Source organism: Pteronotus mesoamericanus, unplaced genomic scaffold (assembly GCF_021234165.1).
Source record: "Pteronotus mesoamericanus isolate MK-2021 breed Mesoamerican mustached bat unplaced genomic scaffold, CSHL_Meso_final contig_32, whole genome shotgun sequence".
In the NCBI taxonomy this organism is placed as follows: Eukaryota; Metazoa; Chordata; class Mammalia; order Chiroptera; family Mormoopidae; genus Pteronotus; species Pteronotus mesoamericanus.
Window position 1 is genome coordinate 8,896,203 of NW_026555134.1, and position 18,566 is coordinate 8,914,768.

Genomic DNA, 18,566 nt, shown 5'->3' on the forward strand with positions numbered 1-18,566 from the left:
CACCTTGCTAATATTTGCATGGGCTAAGGCCCATGACAAAAAAATAAGGGTGGCCTTGTTTATTGAAGAGTTAATGTCCAGTAGAGAAGAAATCAAGACTGGGCAGTTGTGTCTTAAGGAAGAATTCCTCCACAACTCAGGCAGACCTTAAAAAAAAAAAAAAAAAAAGACTACCTAAAGGAATTAAAATATTAGGTGCACTGAATAGACAAGAAATGCATAAAGTTGCCTTTAGTTGAGATATTCACAGAATATTTCTGTTCACAGAATGCTATTTATCTGATTAAAATGAAATAATTCCATTGATGCAAAGTCATTAAATATTAATATAGGTGCATAGCGAAAGAAGCAAATATCCCTAAAAAATTAAGACTTAGATACTGTTGGTTCCCTTCTAAGATAAATACATAATAAATAATTGGCATTTCATTTGGTTTCCATATTTATGGCCTAAAGTTTATAAAATACAATGTCAGATCCAGGAACTACATGGCTTTAGAAAAATATGTAATGCAAATTATTTTTATGATTTATTGACAATGTTCCTTGATATTGTAATAGAAGTATTATTTGATTCTGAGGCGTACTTTCAAGGAAATCATGCCTGTCATGCCTGTATAAACAGTGTTTAAACGCACGTCTGTTTTCTCTTCCCTCTTTCCTTAGTTATCACCAGAAAGGTCTCCCTCCGTACCTTTCACTTGCTATCTTGAGATAGCCGAGTTTTGCATCTTCAGCATTCCTGGCTCCTCTTGCTCCATTAAACATCATCTTTCACACCATAATGATATATTAGTTTCACTTGGTAACACTAAACCAAGTCCTAAAATTATAACATATGGCCAATATACACTGTCTATGCTTCTAATTTTTGTTGAGTGCCTTCATATAAGCAGTTTTATTAAAGATTTATAGACTCGTGGAATGCTCAAGATCAAATGATCCATACTGATGAAGCTTAGCATTGTATAAATGAAGAAATTAAGACTGAGGGAGGTTACTGACTTGACCAAACTGATTAATGACATGATTATGTACGAAACTTAAATCAAATTGGAATGAGATTTCTTATCTGCTAACCATTTTGGTAATGTCCTTTATGCTCCTTCCAAAATGAATGTCAGTCCTAAAACATGAAAGTCATGTTCAAATTATATTTTCAAATTGCACAGCATGATTAACTAAACATAAAACCAAGTATCATAATTGATTGAGCAGATATAGCTGTAATTAACATTGTAGTTATTAGAAAAATAAGAGATTGATGCGCTTTCACATGTGCCGGGTGCTGGAGGCTCACCCTGAAGGCCAGGGTGGAAGGTAGATCAGGAATGCGGGACGGCAGACAGGCAGAGAGCAAGGAGACGCTATGGCTCGACTGCCTCCGAGTAAGTCCGGTGCAGAAACACTAGCGACAGTGTAAGTTCATCTTTGTTAGTTTAATTTCACAGCTATTAAATCACAGTAACAGGCATATTGGTATGAAACTACCTAGTGCCTTGAATGGTGGCATATAGTGTATGTATATATAATACATATCATTACACATATATATATCACAAAGAAACTATATATATGTATATATATATATCCTGTTCTGATAAAGTATTTTTATTGATTAGAAGCCTGAATTTAATAATTTCTCCTGATGTATCTGAAAAACTGCATAATTTATGCCTTGTTTTGATTATACAAAGTAAAGAAAATTGCAAGTAGAATATTTTATTTTATTTATTTCCCTTTACTCCATTTCTGTAATTTATAAGTTTTGACGGGCTGTAAAATAATGTTTCAGCTTTTCCAGTCATTGTTTTAATTACCATTATAATTTTGTGCCAAGGAATTAATGAGTAATAGGAGCATGGTTATTACCCCCTTTGAATCTTTTATGAGATGGACTCTGTGGCCAGGCAAGATTTTAAAGTGGTCTTTTGGCAGAATTTACAAAATTGAAATGAAGAAAATGCATTTGGAATTACATATGCTTCATGAAAGTCTTTTGAGAGAGACAAGAAAGGGAAGCAGTGAGAAAGGGGAAGAGAGAATAATAAACATTTTCTTGATGTCCACTTACATTTAGTAAAATTTGAAATACATGGTTTGAATTTTTCCTATAAAGAAGATTCTTACTATATTTCTTAATAGTCTTGGGGTTACTTTTATGTAAATTTGACTTGTTCATGAAAATAAAATGAAAAGCCAAAATAAACTAACATTTCTAGTAAATCATCTTTTCTCCTCCTGATATAGACTTCATATTACTTTCTATAAACAATTGTAATGAGTACAGATTTAGTAGCATGCTTCTAAATAGTCTTATTTTTAAGCCCTTAACCCCTCTTTATATATTGTGCACAAAAAATAGAGCAATAAAACAGTTTAATCAAAGTGGGAAAACAAATACATGTAAGTGCAGATTGCAAAAGAGAATGGGGTTTCCGAAGTTATTTTTTCAATCAAAGCCTAATGAATCTATTTTGAAGCATTTCTACAGAATAAAAAAAGGATTGGCTCTCACTGAACCTATTAATTTGGCTCTCTAAATGCTGGTTGTTGTTGGAAAAGTTTAGTTCTTTATGTTCTTTTCTCTAAACTGCTCTCACTTTCCGGCACATCGGGTACACGCAGCGAATTAGGTGTCTGTTTTCTCAAACCGTTGCTGATGGGATACGAGAGTGGCTTTTTAGGCAGTCCCAAAATGTGCGAGTCCTTTATTGCTGAGCAGTTGTTTCTGTTTCTGGATCCATCAAAAATATGTCACAACTGTAAATTAAAACAAAGATTCATATGATGAAATATAATCTATATGAAACTGGAAGAATATTTTTAAGAACTTATATTCTTATTTTATTATAGAGCAACCTCCATATCCTTGTAAGAAACAAAATATTATAATGAATATAATCTCTGTGGTTATTAATAGATTGAAAAGGAGAAAATAGTTTCTGATTCCAATGTATCTTTAAGATTTGGAGTGACAGTGGAAAAGTATGATGTTAGTATAAATTTACTCGTTTTTTAAATCAAGGCATTGTGCGATTGTTTTATTTTATTTTTATTTTTTGGCAGCGTGAAAGACGCAGGAGCAGGCCGTAAGCAGTGGAGGGGGCCCGTGTCATCTGCCTGCAAGCAGTGCCCAGCGCTCTATTCCAGCCCCGTTTGTGGTTCAGATGGTCATACCTACTCTTCACAGGTAAAGAAAAGTATAACCATTTAGTATGAATCACGAAATTCAAAGTTATTAGTGAATGCTCAAATCTATTAGTTCTCCATTGTGGTCATCCAAATATATATAATTTTTAACTTTTACAGTACTGTGAATCTCACTCGTTTGAAATATGATTCAATGTATATTTGTTTCTCCTATTTAACAATTTTTCAAGTTTGAAATACTGAAGCTGTGAACACTCTGAACCCTCAAATATGAAAACCAACATTTCCTTAAGTGCTACTGTGGAAGAGGTTAGAAATGTTACCATGCATAAAATAATGTTAACAATTATTATTATATCAATAGAGTTAAGCTACAATCTGTCAGTATCATTACTTCTTTTCTCTCATGTATTATTCTCTATAGTACTTCATTTAAGCATGAAAAATCTTTTTTAACAAATGCAAAAACTAAGGATTAGAAAGACATAGCAAATTTTATGTATTTACCTGACATCGAAGGCCAGATTTAAGGTCTTTTCTGAATCAGTGTCTGTTCACTTCTCAACACTAATCTGTGTCCTAATCAGCAAAACAAACAAGTGAGCAAGATAGAACCAGAGACATGTGAATAAAGAACAAACTGACAGGAATCAGAGGAGAGGGAGGAGGAGAATAATGGGGGAAAGAAGGGGAAGGGTCAAGTCAAAGAACATGTATAAGGACCCATGGACAAAGCCAATGGGGGAGGGAGGATTGAATGTAGAAAGTGAGGGTGGGTAGGGCCGGGGCGAGCAATGGGGGGGAAAATGAGGGCAACTGTAATGGGACAATAAAGTTTTTAAAAATCTGTGTCCTTATTTTATTGAAATATTTTGGAGTTTTTAAGGACTGTATCTAATAAGACATGGATAAGTTGTTTTTGTTTGTTATTATATGACAAATGGATAAAGGCTTACAACCTCTTACTGAATCTTTGAGGGCAGATACAGTTGTAAATTTTGAAAACCTGAATTTTAACAAGGTATTGTTACATAAAATATGTTTTAAAAGCATATTCTGTAGTGTTTCCCTACATCTCTTAACATCTTTTTAAGGAACTATATGACTATTCACATTAAATAGAATGCATGGAGTCTATAAAATAACCTTGCCTCAGTTCCAAAAACTTTGGGCTATTTGAACATTTTGTTCTGTGGATACCTCTTTATGAACCATACCTTGTCTCAGAGAATATTTCCCTACCACTTACACTTGCATTTTACAATTGTTAATCTTAATAAGAGCACTACAACAGTAAGATAGATTAATTCAGTGAATAAATATTGCATAGTACTTACTGGATGCCAAATACAGTGTATCCTTAATTAAGCTGCCATGTGTCTATTTGCTAAAGTTTTAATGTATTATATATATTAATATGTACTATAATATATTATATATATTTAATATATATTAATATAGATTTATAATATATTATATTTATATATAAAAAGGCATATATAAATATATATTATATATAATGTATATATATATAATATGTATATTTATATATTTAGAGAGAGAGAGAGAGAGGTGTAGATATTGCAGAGAGAGATGGGAGTATGTCACTGATCTTCTCAGTATGACCTTGATCTTGGTAAACCTTGGCTTTGCCATGTTAGAAAGTGCATGTTGTCTGTACAAAGGAGAATGAGTCTATCTCACATTATTACAGCCCACAGGATAATGATGTGCAAACCATTATATTGATTTATTCAGTTACAACTAAAGATAGATATTATAATATTCAAACTGGTAAGCAGAGCTACATGGGAAGCAAATTTTAATGCTAATTTTATTTGATAAAATTGATAGTAGAACAAGTTACATCAGTAGAGAGACTGGCTTTATTACTGGCATCCAGCTGAGACAGATGTATGTCTATCTCAGCATTAGAAACATATGTGCAGGCAGTACGGAAGTGTTTGTACCCTAAGAGCCATAGTCCCTGGAGATTCAGGGCTGGCCTTAGTCTAGCACCAGCTTGTCCGAGGCTCTCTTCAAGATACTACTAATAGTAGTATAATGATCTGTTCTTTCACAATTTAGTTTCAAAGTATACAAAGTTAAAATCACAAGTGATTTCCATCTATTGAGACCATATGGGAAGACTTGTTGATTTTAGAGAAACATAGTTGGGGTACTCCCACTCAAGACTAAATACACCTATCATAAGTAGATTAATTTCCATATATTTCCAGTTGCATGGGGGTTTCCCCTTTGTTCTTTGTATTGGTAACACTGTGAAGACCAGTTACAAATCATATGGACTTATTAATATTGTTAATAAGCCATTCTAAATAATCCATCTTCAATTATTAATTTAATATTTTTGCATATGTATCACTTTCAATAAATGACTTATTTATATAAAAAGACATATAAGGAATAGGGTTCAATGAATGTGAGTTTTTAATGACCTAAAATCACCACCCTCATTTCTGTTGATGTGAACTGAACTTGCTGGTTTTCCTGCTTTGGGTCACCAACCCTAACCTTCCGAGGGTGGGCTGACAGCACTGAGGTCGAGCTGAAGAAAATAATGGAAACTAAACAGAGATCTTAACCCAGTAAGAATTCGTATCAAACTCTCCTTTTTAGAGTTTGTTGGAAGTTTACTTTGTAGACATTTATTGGATTTAAATTTAAAGCACTTAACTTTTATCTTCTCCTGTAACTAAGGTAGTGCCCAAGGCTATATAGGCACTGAGTTATGAACAAAGACCACAGAGGCAAGTGCCTTCCTAAAAAAAGTCATCTTATTGTTTTCCCAACACCTGCTTCACAAGAGATAAAAATAGAGGGTAGATGCCGGGGTCACAGGATTTTTCTCCTGCTCTTGGCTCACTCAATTTTGTCAATAGGCCAGGTAAACTCTGATAGGGCAGATTGATTTTTTAAATGAATTTATTGGGGTGACATTGGTTAATAAAACTATATAGGATTCAGGTGTACATTTCTACAATGCACATTTGTGTATTGTGTTGTGTGTTCACCACCCCGAGCCACCTCCCATCAGCATTTATCCCACCTTTACCCTCTTCCCCCTCCCCCCGTCACCTCTCTCCCCCACCTAAATTCCTTCTGGCAATCACCATAACCGTTGTCTGTTTCCGGGAGCCTTTCTTTTTCTTTTTTCTTTTCCTTAATCCCTTAACCCTTCTCACCCATCCCCCAACCCCCTCCCTTTTAACAGCTGTCAGTTTTTCTGTACCCATGAGGACTGCAGGAACCCCTGCATTGATATAGAGGTGTTTTTGATTTGGGGTTTTTATCACTATAAAGAGTATTTCTGTAGGTTCTACTTTAGACCCACAACCTTTCCTCATTACCTTCAGCTCAATTTATAGAGCAGAAATTGTAAATTATATTTTCATTCCACAACTTCAGTGTAGGTGAGGCCATTGCAAGGTATATGGGTCCAGGAGCTGGGGGATGAGATGAGACAGGTTATCAGAAGGTACCCAAATGTAGACTTTAGTGAACTGACATACTAGGGTATAATTTTAGAAACTATTCCTCATTACAGAATGTGACCAACATGGAATATTATTTCATTAGAGTTCAAATTCTGAATTTGTCAGCTTGTCTAGAACTCCTGAGTATATAAAAATGTAAACGCAAAAAGACAAAGGAACAGATAAAGAACTATGGAAAAATAGATTCACTTGAAAAAACATTGAGACTTTTGTGATTTTCATGAGAAGTATTTGTGTAGCATTATTTGATTTTTTTCTGTTAAGTAAAACAATTAACTTTTTAAAGAAGTTGTCTTAATCTTACCTTTTTAAAAGAACCAATCTATTTTGAATTATTTCAAATTTAGCAATGCCAGAAAAATAAAAATGTAAGTCTGTTCAAGGTTATTTGAGAGGTAATCATCCCTGGAATTGACACGGAAGATGAAGGTCTTTGTTTCTTCACTTGAGGCAAAGTCTCTTCTGATTGTATTGTCAAGCTTCAGTAAGAACCAGGCATTGTTCTCTGATACATCTGTATTAGACCATGGATGTATTTGTCACTGACTGGTGTAAATTGTATACTGCATTTGCTGAGCAGAAGTCAATAAATAATATTAATGTTTTAGAACTCAGCAGGGCATCTGTAATATAAATTCCCTGGGGCCAACACATTGCATGCTTTTGAACACTTTTCCATCATGTTTAGTCATGCAGTGCTTGGCAACAGAACTAAATAATGGTTAATTCCTTCGGAATGAACATTGTTTATAAGAAATACCTCTGTGTGTGTGTGTGTGTGTGTGTGTGTGTGTGTGTGTGTGTGTGTGTGTGTTCTCAGGAGTGGCAAATGGAGCGCTTATACTGCAGTTCCCAGTATAAATGTGAATTGTAAAAGCTCCCAGGTGATTCTGACATGTGCCCATGATTGAGAGGCACTGTTGCTCCTCTCCAAATTATTGCTTTTGAAATTTTGTATGAGGTTTTTAAAAATATGAAAAAGAGCAATAACTTTTGAGAAAATTCCATTTTGATAGAGAAAGATGGCGGAGGAGTGAAAGGGAGTCACGCTGACCTCCTCCCAAAACCAAACTGGAATTGCAACTAAATAATGGAGTAATCACCTGGAAAACAGTGGAGCGATAGTGGGAGAGGAGCCTTGTTTCAACATTGTACTATTTTTGTTAATCTTTCTTTAACTTTTCCCCCCACATTTGAGGCACTCTGTTATTTTTCTCTTAATAATAGTTACTAATCCTAATAGCTATCTGTACATTTTGAAAGATAGAAAATTTCTCAAACATCACCATTTTGATGTGTTACACCTATTAGTATTTGGTATTTGGTGTCCTATATACCTTCCTTTGAATATTTTTGAGATAATTTTTGGTTGGAAGATCAACAGGCAGAAATAGAGGTACACTGTTTCTTTCTTTTTTTTTTAATTAATTTATTTACTTTTTAAATACATTTGTCTCTGCCTTCCCCCCACCTCTTTCCCTTGCCCCCTCCCACCTTCCCTCCCTCAGCTCTTCCCCTTTGGTTTTGTTCATGAGTCCTTGCTATATGTTCCTTGACTTTCCCCTTCCCTTCCCTTTCCCTGCCCCCTATTTTGAACTGCTTTTCAGCAGAAGCTGGGTTTTGCTTTCGGCTCAGATATGCCAACTTGATCAGGATGACAACTCCAACATATTCTCAGAATTATTGGGATAAGCTCTTATGAAATCACTGAGCATTAAAGGGAATAATATGAGTTTCCTTTCTTACAAAATCTCAGATTTGAAAAGAACTCAATAGGACACCTGGGACAAACTTCTACACAATATGCAAGTCCCTGATAAGATACCATGTTCTGTGAGATAAGTGCCTATATTTGAAAAGAGTTCTAATTGTTAGAAAAGCTTTCTTCTTCTTACATTGATTTGGCTTCAAACATGCCCTATTTTTAACACCTTGGGCCATATTGATGCACAAAATACATACTCTGATTTTCTTCAGTTACTGGAAAAAATGTGAATCTCTACATTTTCCATTTAAAATGTAACAAGAAGCTAAAATACATTTGCAAAGCAGCCTAGGGGACTGAGTATTATTTAATTTTTATAAAACTGTATTCCTATTTTTTTATATTCATTTCACACACACTTATTTAGATACAAACTTTTTTATGTAGCTCACCTTCATTGAGTCTAGACCATCGATGTTGTTTCATGGAAACCCAGCCATTTATTTTGCCCTAATATTTGATCATATTAAGCCATATTTAATTAAATTATATAGTTTTGACATTATTGTTGAACTGATTTTAAGGACCAAAAAATAGAGTGGTGGTAGCATAAAACTCACCTGACAGAAATGAAGTTTGGAGTTATTTCTTAGCTTTAAGTATTCACCATGTTTTATCAGTCATTTCTTTGGAAATTGACTGGGGGAGAAATTCCAGTGTAATTTGTTGTTGTCAACCAAAAAATATGAATTCAGGAGAAATTAATTAATATGCTCTTCTGGAAATATTACATGTTTGGGTTAAAGATCATTACCAAGTAAATGTGAAATGTAATTTTTTTCAGTTGAATTTGAAAAATTATAAATAATCACTGAATTACCATAATGTTTAAATATTTTCTAAGAAAATATTGAGTGAAAATAAATTCTAATTATTTTGTTCTTCAATCCTGGATTTATTTTCTACTCAGGATATTTGATATGTATGAAATAAAACACAAAGAGCAATTTAGTGTTTTATAATTTACGAATTCATTATGAGTGTATTCAAATGCACACAGACAGGTATGGAAATAATGTATACTGATTCATGATTTTTGCTTTTCAAAAGGAAAAGGAAAAGGAAGAAAATTATATTTAAACATAAAAACTGTGCCATTTCTATAAAAGGATTCTTATAACAAAGTAACTATAAATGTTAGACTTCTTATGTTCCTAACTTTGGCCTACCTGGACTGCTGTCAAGAAACTCAGTGGGCAGAGTGATAGACTTTCACATTAATTCAAGAAGAAAATCCACGTGGCTGAACCAGAATAGAGTTTGAATTCCCGCAGTCCCCTTTGGATAGGCTGTCACTTGGAGAACACAGCAACCAGACCAGCCTGCAATTACTACTGTTGGGGGAAGGGAACAAAAGTCCTGTCCCTTTAAAATAGGCACCTACAGCCTCTTTTCATCCTGTTGATTACCCAGGAACCAGCCGAGAGGGTAGTGAGTAAGCTGGCCTGCTAAGGTGAGGGAGGTAGACTCTGAAATCTTTTCCAGTAGATTTTTGAAAAGAGCCTCCCAGTGCTTAGGATATCAGACAATAAGGAATGTGGGTGGGGCATTGGATACTTTGCATGTCACCCCATTGTTAAGTAGATTTTGTGATAAAAATTTCACTGTTGTCCCACTACAGAAAATCCCAAAAGTCAGATACAGATTAGTCTCAAAGGGCACGGTGATGTGGCCAGAGTCAGCTGATGGAACCAGAATAGCAATGGCATGATCAGAAAAAGTGTCACAAGAGACTTGTAGCTGAAATTGGTTCGTTGGGGTTGTGGAGCCCCAAGGTGGGGAAGATGCTGCAGCTTGCTGGGTGGCTTCCAGATCAGCCTGCTGAGTTCACTGCCATAAAGGACCAAGTAGAATTTTCAAAAAGAAGAGGTACTTTTTCCCGTACCCCAAGGATCCACATAGGTGCCAGGATTACATTTTAGTGATGGTGATCAAAGAGATAGCAATTTTCCTTCACTGTTGGCCAGACTGAGCATTGTAAATCCATCTAGACAGTCCTGAAAAACATTACTTAGGAGACAGGCTCCTGAATTTTGTCAGGAATTTATCAGCCATTTCTGCTGGCAAAGGTGTAATGATCCTGCAGTTGGTCAGACTTACTGAGACTGAGGCTGCTGACTTTCCAATCCATTGGGCAGCATCTGTGTGGACAAAACTTCAGGCATGTGAGGGTATAAGCATGTACTGGTGGCAAAAGGCAAAGAAAAGTTTTCCACTAGAAAATTTGACGTGTGACTGTTGGCTTTTCCACAATGAGAAAGACTCCTTTCTGGTACTTACCAGACAACAGAGTACAAACATATAGCACATCAGTACCTACTATACATTCAAATGTATAAGCAAGAATATGCATTGAATTGGTCCAAAGAGCTTCACAAGAAAGGTCATGTTGGCTTACCTTCCACATGGTAAATCCCACCTGGATCCTATCAGTTGAATTCAGTGTCACCTTCCCAACAGAACCAGACACAATGATAGCTTGGGTGCCTGCATTTAACACAGCCATGAAAGGATACATTTGGAACTAGTTACAGTATGTCTTTGTACGCCTGTTTTTTCCTAGGTAGTTATTTATTTACTGTATTTAATGAATTGTTAACTTCTGAATGATAAACTAGTTTGCAGCTCCTATCTCAATACCCTTGTTGTTTTTCCATTTTATATTCACCTCTCCTATACAAACTCACCTTTAATGATATGTTTTAACCATCCCAGTTAGCAGGGCCTGCCTCTGGCCTACCTCTTCGCTATAGACAACATTGCCAGGAGTCTTCCTTCCCAATGTGTACGGCTGCAAGAATAGTACATATTTTCAGGGAGGCTTTTGGTATTTCTTAGGCATAATAAACAAGGCATTTCCTCAAGCTTTAATTTATTAAAACAGTTAATGATAAATTTTAAGTATGGAAGCTCCATAGACCTTGAAATGTATGCACAACCTATTGCACTTGTATTTTGATGTTTATGGTGCAATTGTTAAAGCCGTTTACTACATTGAGGTCTTTCAAGTCTTTTATCTTGTTACCTAAATTTAACCTTCTGTCCTGAATCTTTCATCCCCCTGTATGTTATTTTAAAATGCATCCCTTTTTTTTTCTTAGTCCCATTCTTTTTTAAAAAATGCACTCCCATTTATATCTGTAAGAACAATTTCTTCTCGATGTCATCCTCATTTTTAGGAGTGCTCAGTGCCATGTCCTTCTATTTTCATCCATTCCCAGGTTATTTTTAACCACTCCTGCACCTTTTTGGAAAGATTTCTCTGTCAAAGCCTATATGATACACTAAGAAAAACAAAAATATAAAATCAATAGTAAGTTAAATGATTATATATATATTTTTTATCAATCATCAAGCAACATATCTTTATAGGTCATATTTTAATTGACTATTACTGATGATTGAAACAACAATGGTCTAAAATAATTTAAACAAGAATTGTGTCTAGATAACAAAATTTGGTGACTATATAAGAATGAAATGATAATAAAATAAGTATACTATCCCACTGATCATTAAAATGTTTAAATTTATTGCCAGACTTTGAAGTCCAGGATAATCTGTTTAGAACAATGGCCAACAAAGAGGAAAATATATGCATTTGTGAATGCAGCATTATGCACAGAAATCACAAAATAAGAGACATTTGACCACAGCTGATCTTATAACTCAACTGAATAACTCAGTAGTATGAAAAACACGAAGGCCTTATATACGCATATACTCACAGTCTCAACTGAGGTGAGGTAAAAATACACACTCTTGACATTCAGGACTACTTCAATGCAACTACTATTAAATTGAGTTGAAGGCAGAATGTAATGAAGCAATCTCATGGGCATCTGTGAACACACTCTGATACTTTTCAAAGGGAAACCATTCAAAAATTATTATTGCATTCAGTTCTGAGTCCATAATCCATGAGTCAAGTTGTTTTCTCCTTGGCACGTTCTGATGCTGCCCTGAAATATAGTGTAAAGTCCCTCCAAAATGAGGAGTTTATGCTGGGTATTTTGATATCTGTTTAAGTTTGAATAAAAAATAAAATTTTAGTTATAATAACTAGTGTTTGAAGAATTGGAGATATTCTGATCTAGAGAACATACAACATCTAAAGCAATGTGTTCAGGGTTAAGTATATTTTTTCCCTGGCAGTTCTTCTTGGCCAAGTAATCTAGTTCCTAACTGGAGCAATATTTTTACTGGTGGGTGGCCACATAACAAGGATTGTAAATTTATTTCAAGTTTACAGTGAGCTGGCGTGTCCTTACTGCTCTCACCTCACCTCATCTCAGTGAGTTTAAACTCAATTAGTCCTTCACGGTTTACAATTTCTAGATGCTGACTTGAATGCCTTGCATATCACTGAGCCTTAGAGACGGCTTAAATTAATGACTAACATTTTCAGGATTGCCTTGGTCTTTTCTTATTTTGACTTAGTAGCTTTGGTGCTCATACTTCTAGCGTTGTCCCTATTTAGGGCCTGCCTCTCTCCTCTCAGATCTAAGGAAGGATGTAGGAAAAGAACTCTGCCTCATGCCACCTGGTTTTTCACCTACAGTGAGGGCAAAAGGATGCAACATTTTGTGGTGCAAAAAGAAGGTTCCCAAAATAAAGTCCCGGTGTGAAGATAAGTTACCCAAAATAAGCAGGATATTATTCCTTAACCAAAAGTAGAGTGGAACGGAGAAAAACAATGGTATAGTGTCCTCTTCAGTGCATAGCCTGTGAAAGGTTGTTGCTTGGTTTAAGTCCCTGCTTGTTTGTAAATATGCTACAATTATGATATATCTTTGTAAAACGGTAAACCCCAATTGAATGAGGGAATGGTTTCATGGATAAATTAAGCCTTCTTTTTTCTTCCTCTGGTTGCCTTTCCTTGGAAGACACAAGATTAGGGAATAGAGGAACCCAACTGGAGGGGATTTGCTAGGAAAAGGTTTTGCTATAGCTGAGTCTGAGGAATTCTATGCATGAGATTTCTGCTCCTGTCTAAGAAATTCGTTGTCTAAGGCTGCAATTTTCACCCTTTTTCATTTCATGGCACACACAAGTTAATTAGTAAAATTCTGCATTGCACCAAATGTATTTTTTTTTGCCTATTTGACTAAAATGTAGGTATAATTTCCATTTAGTCACACCAGGCAGCTATCGTTGTGTTGGCTTTTGTTGTTGTTGATTTTCTTTCTCTTTTTTTTTTTTAATTTAACTATCTAAAGGAAAAGAGATCAGTGCCCCTAAGTAGTTAGGTATTGCATGTTTTAAAAAGTCTTGTGGCGCACTGGTTAAAAATCACTAGCCTAAGGTATTAAAGAGATGCTATAATGCAAAATATTAGCCTGTCCAAGATAGGTTCAAAAAGAAACAAAAAAAGGCGTTCATGATATTCCATACTTTCTAATTTGTTTTTTCACTTGAATAAAAATTTCTTTCTCTACAAAAAGAAATAGAATATTGTTGCTGGTTTGTTTTTTTTTTTTGCCTCCTATTAGCTATATACATGTTTTACTTTGGAAGCTCTATAAAATAGTTTTGAATTTGATTTTAGCTGTATAATTTTGATTAGTTGCATAAGCTCTCTAAGCTTCAATTATAAAATTTATTTCAAAAATATAACTATTTTTGATGATCAAGAGTAATGAACCAAAACTGCTTAATACAGTGAATGACATATACTGACGACCCAATGAAAACAGTCATTTATATAAGTTGCGTATTTTGTTGTTATAGCTGATTCTTACTTTCTGTTTTTTTTGGATAAACAACTTACAGCTGGTAATTCACTTATACCATTGTTTTTTATTTTATAATCATTACTTTAGTTAATGCTCAAGAAAACATTCCTAAGGAAATACAGATGAGATCTTAAGAGTTTAGTTGATCCATTCATTGTCTTTCATTGGACTGCTGCTTAAATCAGAGCTTCTCAACCTAGACATGATTGGCATCTGAGGTCGGCGAACATTTTATGTTGGGGAGCTGATCTGTGCATTGTAAAACATTTAATAGCATTTTGGCCTCTAGTGGACACCAGCAGTGGTCTCCCCACCCTCTAGTTGTAACAACAAAAATAAGTCCCCAGATGTCCCCTAGTTGAGAACCTCTGATTTAAGCCATCAGCCACGGCAATGGTGATTCCGTCCTCTTGAAAACCTGTAACAATAACTTTTCCCAGTGTTTGCTGACCCTGATTGTTGGGATCTTTTCTGTGGGCAGCCCAGATCTCTCCTGTAGTAAGATCATATTGTTTGATTTTGTTATTAAAGTGAATGACTTTATCTTTTGCTGACAAGTGTCAATTCTGATTATTGAAAAATCATTCTGCAGGTTTCCTTTCACAGTAACTCATGGCTTGTGTTCTCATTGCCAGGTTCTTAATCAGGAATGTATTAACCATATCTTTCTCGACAGTATTTGCATTTTTGGATAATTATAGACTAATGAGTATGCCCTTTATGTGATATTTTAGTTCCCATATACCAGTATAAATATTTCCGTTTTGTGAAAATTAAGTAAACTGAACATTATTAATTAGAAATACAATCAGTGGATGTAGCTAGAAAAAATTTAAATACTACTTTTAAATCCTAATATTCTTTGAGTGATATTCTTCACAAAGGCTTTTTCAAAATCAATCCATAAGTAAATAAAACTAAATGGTTTTCTGATTACAGGAAGCGAAATTCATATAATTATACACATGGTATATATTTGTGATACATCTGATTTTGTTGATCCCTGCAGAAGCACATACAGAAAAAAAAGTGTTCAGTAGAATCATTCTAAAATCATTTTGTTTATGAAGTAATTATTTTGCAAAGTTATAACCTCATCATATCATGCAAATCTTAAAGACAGCTTTGAAATTTTTAATTAGTAATTATGTCCAAAAAAATTAGTCAAGAGGAAAAACTTGATAAAAATTAAGTCAAATGTTTATAAAGATTGTGCTATATTGTTGTAAATTATTTGCTTAATAACAATCCAAACAATTAATAATCACCTTTTGAGCAAAAAAAATGCCTTTTTTAATACACCAGCAACTCATGTATTTTTGTTGTTCAAGTATGTTTTTGATTTTCATTTTCTTTGAATAAAAATAGCAATGCTAAAAATCAACCTTATTTAAAATGAAAATGAGTATAGCATAACACCTTTGAAGGAAGCTAACATTTTCACATTTCAAAATTTTATATTAGCTATAATTAATATTGACTTTTGGCTTTATCTCCTCATATGCCACTTATAATTGCTCCTGAACTTTTCATAAATTATGTCATGAGTCAGAATTTTCTGATGACCAGACATAGTTCTGAAATCTTTAGTTAAAAGAAGTTAGAGGAAAGTATATTAAATTTGAAGTCTCAAAGTTTTCTATAACTTACTTGGCTTTCACTAAAGCATTCACAATTTCTTAACTATTCCAACTTTTGATTAGCTATAGTTAATTTTAAATTACATTTAAAATTCATTGTGATTTTACATTACAAGGTCATTTTTTAAAATTATTGAAATACTGAATAATGAACAATAATTATACCTTTGGAATAGCTGCTTCTTCTGAAAAGGCCCACTAAGCTGCTACAAATTATTCCAAGTGCAAAAATATTTTATCATTTGTTGTAGGCTAGTTAAGAATTTTGCCAGAGAGAGTTATGTGACAAGGGGTAAAAAATGTACAGATGTGAGTAATCTGATTAGTCGTTTGGTGTATTCAGTGCTTCTTGGTATCAGCTGAAGCTGAATTAAATTAGTCACTGGTGCATTTGTCAGTGGGAGCCAGAAAGTCTGCCCTATTTGATTTTAAAATAATTTGTCCTGACTAAATTATGGTAGTAGCCACTAAAGAAATCACATTACTTTAGAATTAGCAAGATCAATTTCTTTTAGGGTAGGAAGATAATTATTGCCTCTTTAAAATAGAGAGTAATTTTACATTTAAAAAAATCATGGCAAATGTGCATTTATAAAATATTATCTTAAGAATGATTTACAAATACTCAGGCTTAAAATATTAACAAAGAGTAATGTTTACAAAGGAAATCAAACCAAAACAAATCTAAGTTAAAAAAAATCTTCACATACCATAGTAATTTTGATTGTTTGCCTTTAATTTCATTCAGCTTTTGTTAACATTTACTGAGAAGAGCCTGGTTCTTGGTTGCTATTGCTGTTTGATTCTTAAAACTCAGTAGATTAGGTGTTATTCTCATTATTCATTTTGGAAAATTGAGGCCGAGAACATTTAAGAAACTAGCCCCAAATGTCACACCGAAGAAGTGGCACTGTAAAGATTTGAATTCAGGTGTAGTGCTCTTTGTTCTATTCATTTATCTCTTCCCATAGCATATGTAATAGAATCACAAGAATACTATTGTCATTTTCTTGACTTTCTACTGTTATAATTAAGTATAATCAAAATGATATTTTTTCTCTTCTTATACAGTGCAAACTAGAATATCAGGCATGTGTCTTAGGAAAACAGATCTCAGTGAGATGTGAAGGCCATTGCCCATGTCCTTCAGATAAGTCAACAAGTACAAGCAGAAATGTTAAGAGAGGTGAGTGATGAAAGCTTATATTTTTATACTGGTTCTCTTTGTTAACATGTTTTGCAATAAATGTTGTCATTATGTACACAATGAAACTTCATTTATACATGCCACTAGCAGTAATTTTATTGTATGTGAAGTTTTCATTTGCTTTAGCTTCAGTTATTATGGTAAGTGATGGTTTTCTATAGATTGCCATTTGTCTTCATTGTAGCAGTTGGATGCTTCCATCCTACATGCTCACCCTATAGAAGAACTCTAAAGCAATACCTTCTATGAATTATTGTGTCTGAAATGTGTTTTACATCCATTTTTTTCCCCTTTTGGAGAGAACAACTGTTTAGCTGTAACATAAGTGGTAATAGTCTGCTTTGTTGTGGAACTGGCCAATTAGTACTAATCTTTTTAAGTCAATATTTCTACCCCATCTAAAGTGTGCATTTGTGTATAATATTTCCTAAATAATTTAATAAAGTAAACTTTCTCTTGATTAGATCTAGTATTGTTAAATCTTTATTTGTATTGGCTTGATATCTGATAAATTAATGAAATATATTGAGCCTGATATGTGCTATAGTATATAATTTGACTTCTCATTGATTATTTATTGTAGTTCACATATTATTTTTATATTTAAGATATTGTTTACACTTTTAAAAATATCTCCATGGCTGCTAGTTTCACTTGGCAGCTATAGGTAAAGGAGATGCAAAGAATGTGGTTTTTTTTCTTCTGTCAAAGACTATTTTAGAGAACATAATATCCATATTTATCATATATTTTATAACCATCTGAATTGTGTAATTTAACAATAATTATCATTGGTCCTTAATGCAAAGAATTTATTTTCTCATTTTTTCTAAATAATATAAATAACAGAAATGAAGGTAAGAAAACATGAAATTTATTTAATGTAAACAATGTATTTTCTTAAACATGGTATACTTGATATTCCACATTATATTCTCACGATGAATATTATACTACAGATATAACTTATGCACTTCACTTATGCTGTGTATACAGGGTCCGGCAGAAGTAAGGCCTGCCTGAGTGTGTTGGTAGGGTAATAATATGGGTGTAATAATGTATAGTTTTAATTTGAACATTTCACCTAAAAGGTCATATGTTGTGTTTGAGTGTGATATTGTTATGTTACAGAATTACATACTTACAATTTTGCAATAAACAAGGGGCATTATTTGTGCCTGATCCTGTATTTGCCTTTACTCATTAAGCAATATTTAAGATAAAACTTAGAATTTAAAAGCTATGTTATAGCATTGTTTTTAGTAAAGCAACTAGTTGATTGTATTATTCAAAAATAAATTAATTTATTTGCAAATTAATTGTAACCTAGTGTTCAAATATTAGTGTGCAGAACGACACCAACTGGTGGAAGCAAGCTGTCTTCCAGAAGCCTTCTCCTTGCTTCCTCACCCCAGCCTAGACTCAACTTCAGAGATTTCTTCTGGACTCCCACCCCCATCCCCCAACCCAATCACTCTTGCATAGCTCAGATGAGGATGTTCAGGCATGATCTTGAATATATTAATCAGCTCCTTATAATTAAGAGTA

General features: G+C 33.9%; 1 protein-coding gene across 3 annotated transcripts in view; it reads left to right on the top strand.

The window, feature by feature from the left end:
* Positions 1-18,566, top strand: part of SPOCK3 (SPARC (osteonectin), cwcv and kazal like domains proteoglycan 3) — a 298,992-nt gene that overhangs the window by 196,156 nt on the left and 84,270 nt on the right. For all 3 annotated transcript variants that reach the window (XM_054576076.1, XM_054576074.1, XM_054576077.1), the window contains exons 5-6: positions 3,070-3,193; positions 16,883-16,997. In XM_054576076.1, the coding sequence (XP_054432051.1) occupies positions 3,070-3,193; positions 16,883-16,997 (239 nt within the window). The remainder of the gene's footprint in view (positions 1-3,069; positions 3,194-16,882; positions 16,998-18,566) is intronic.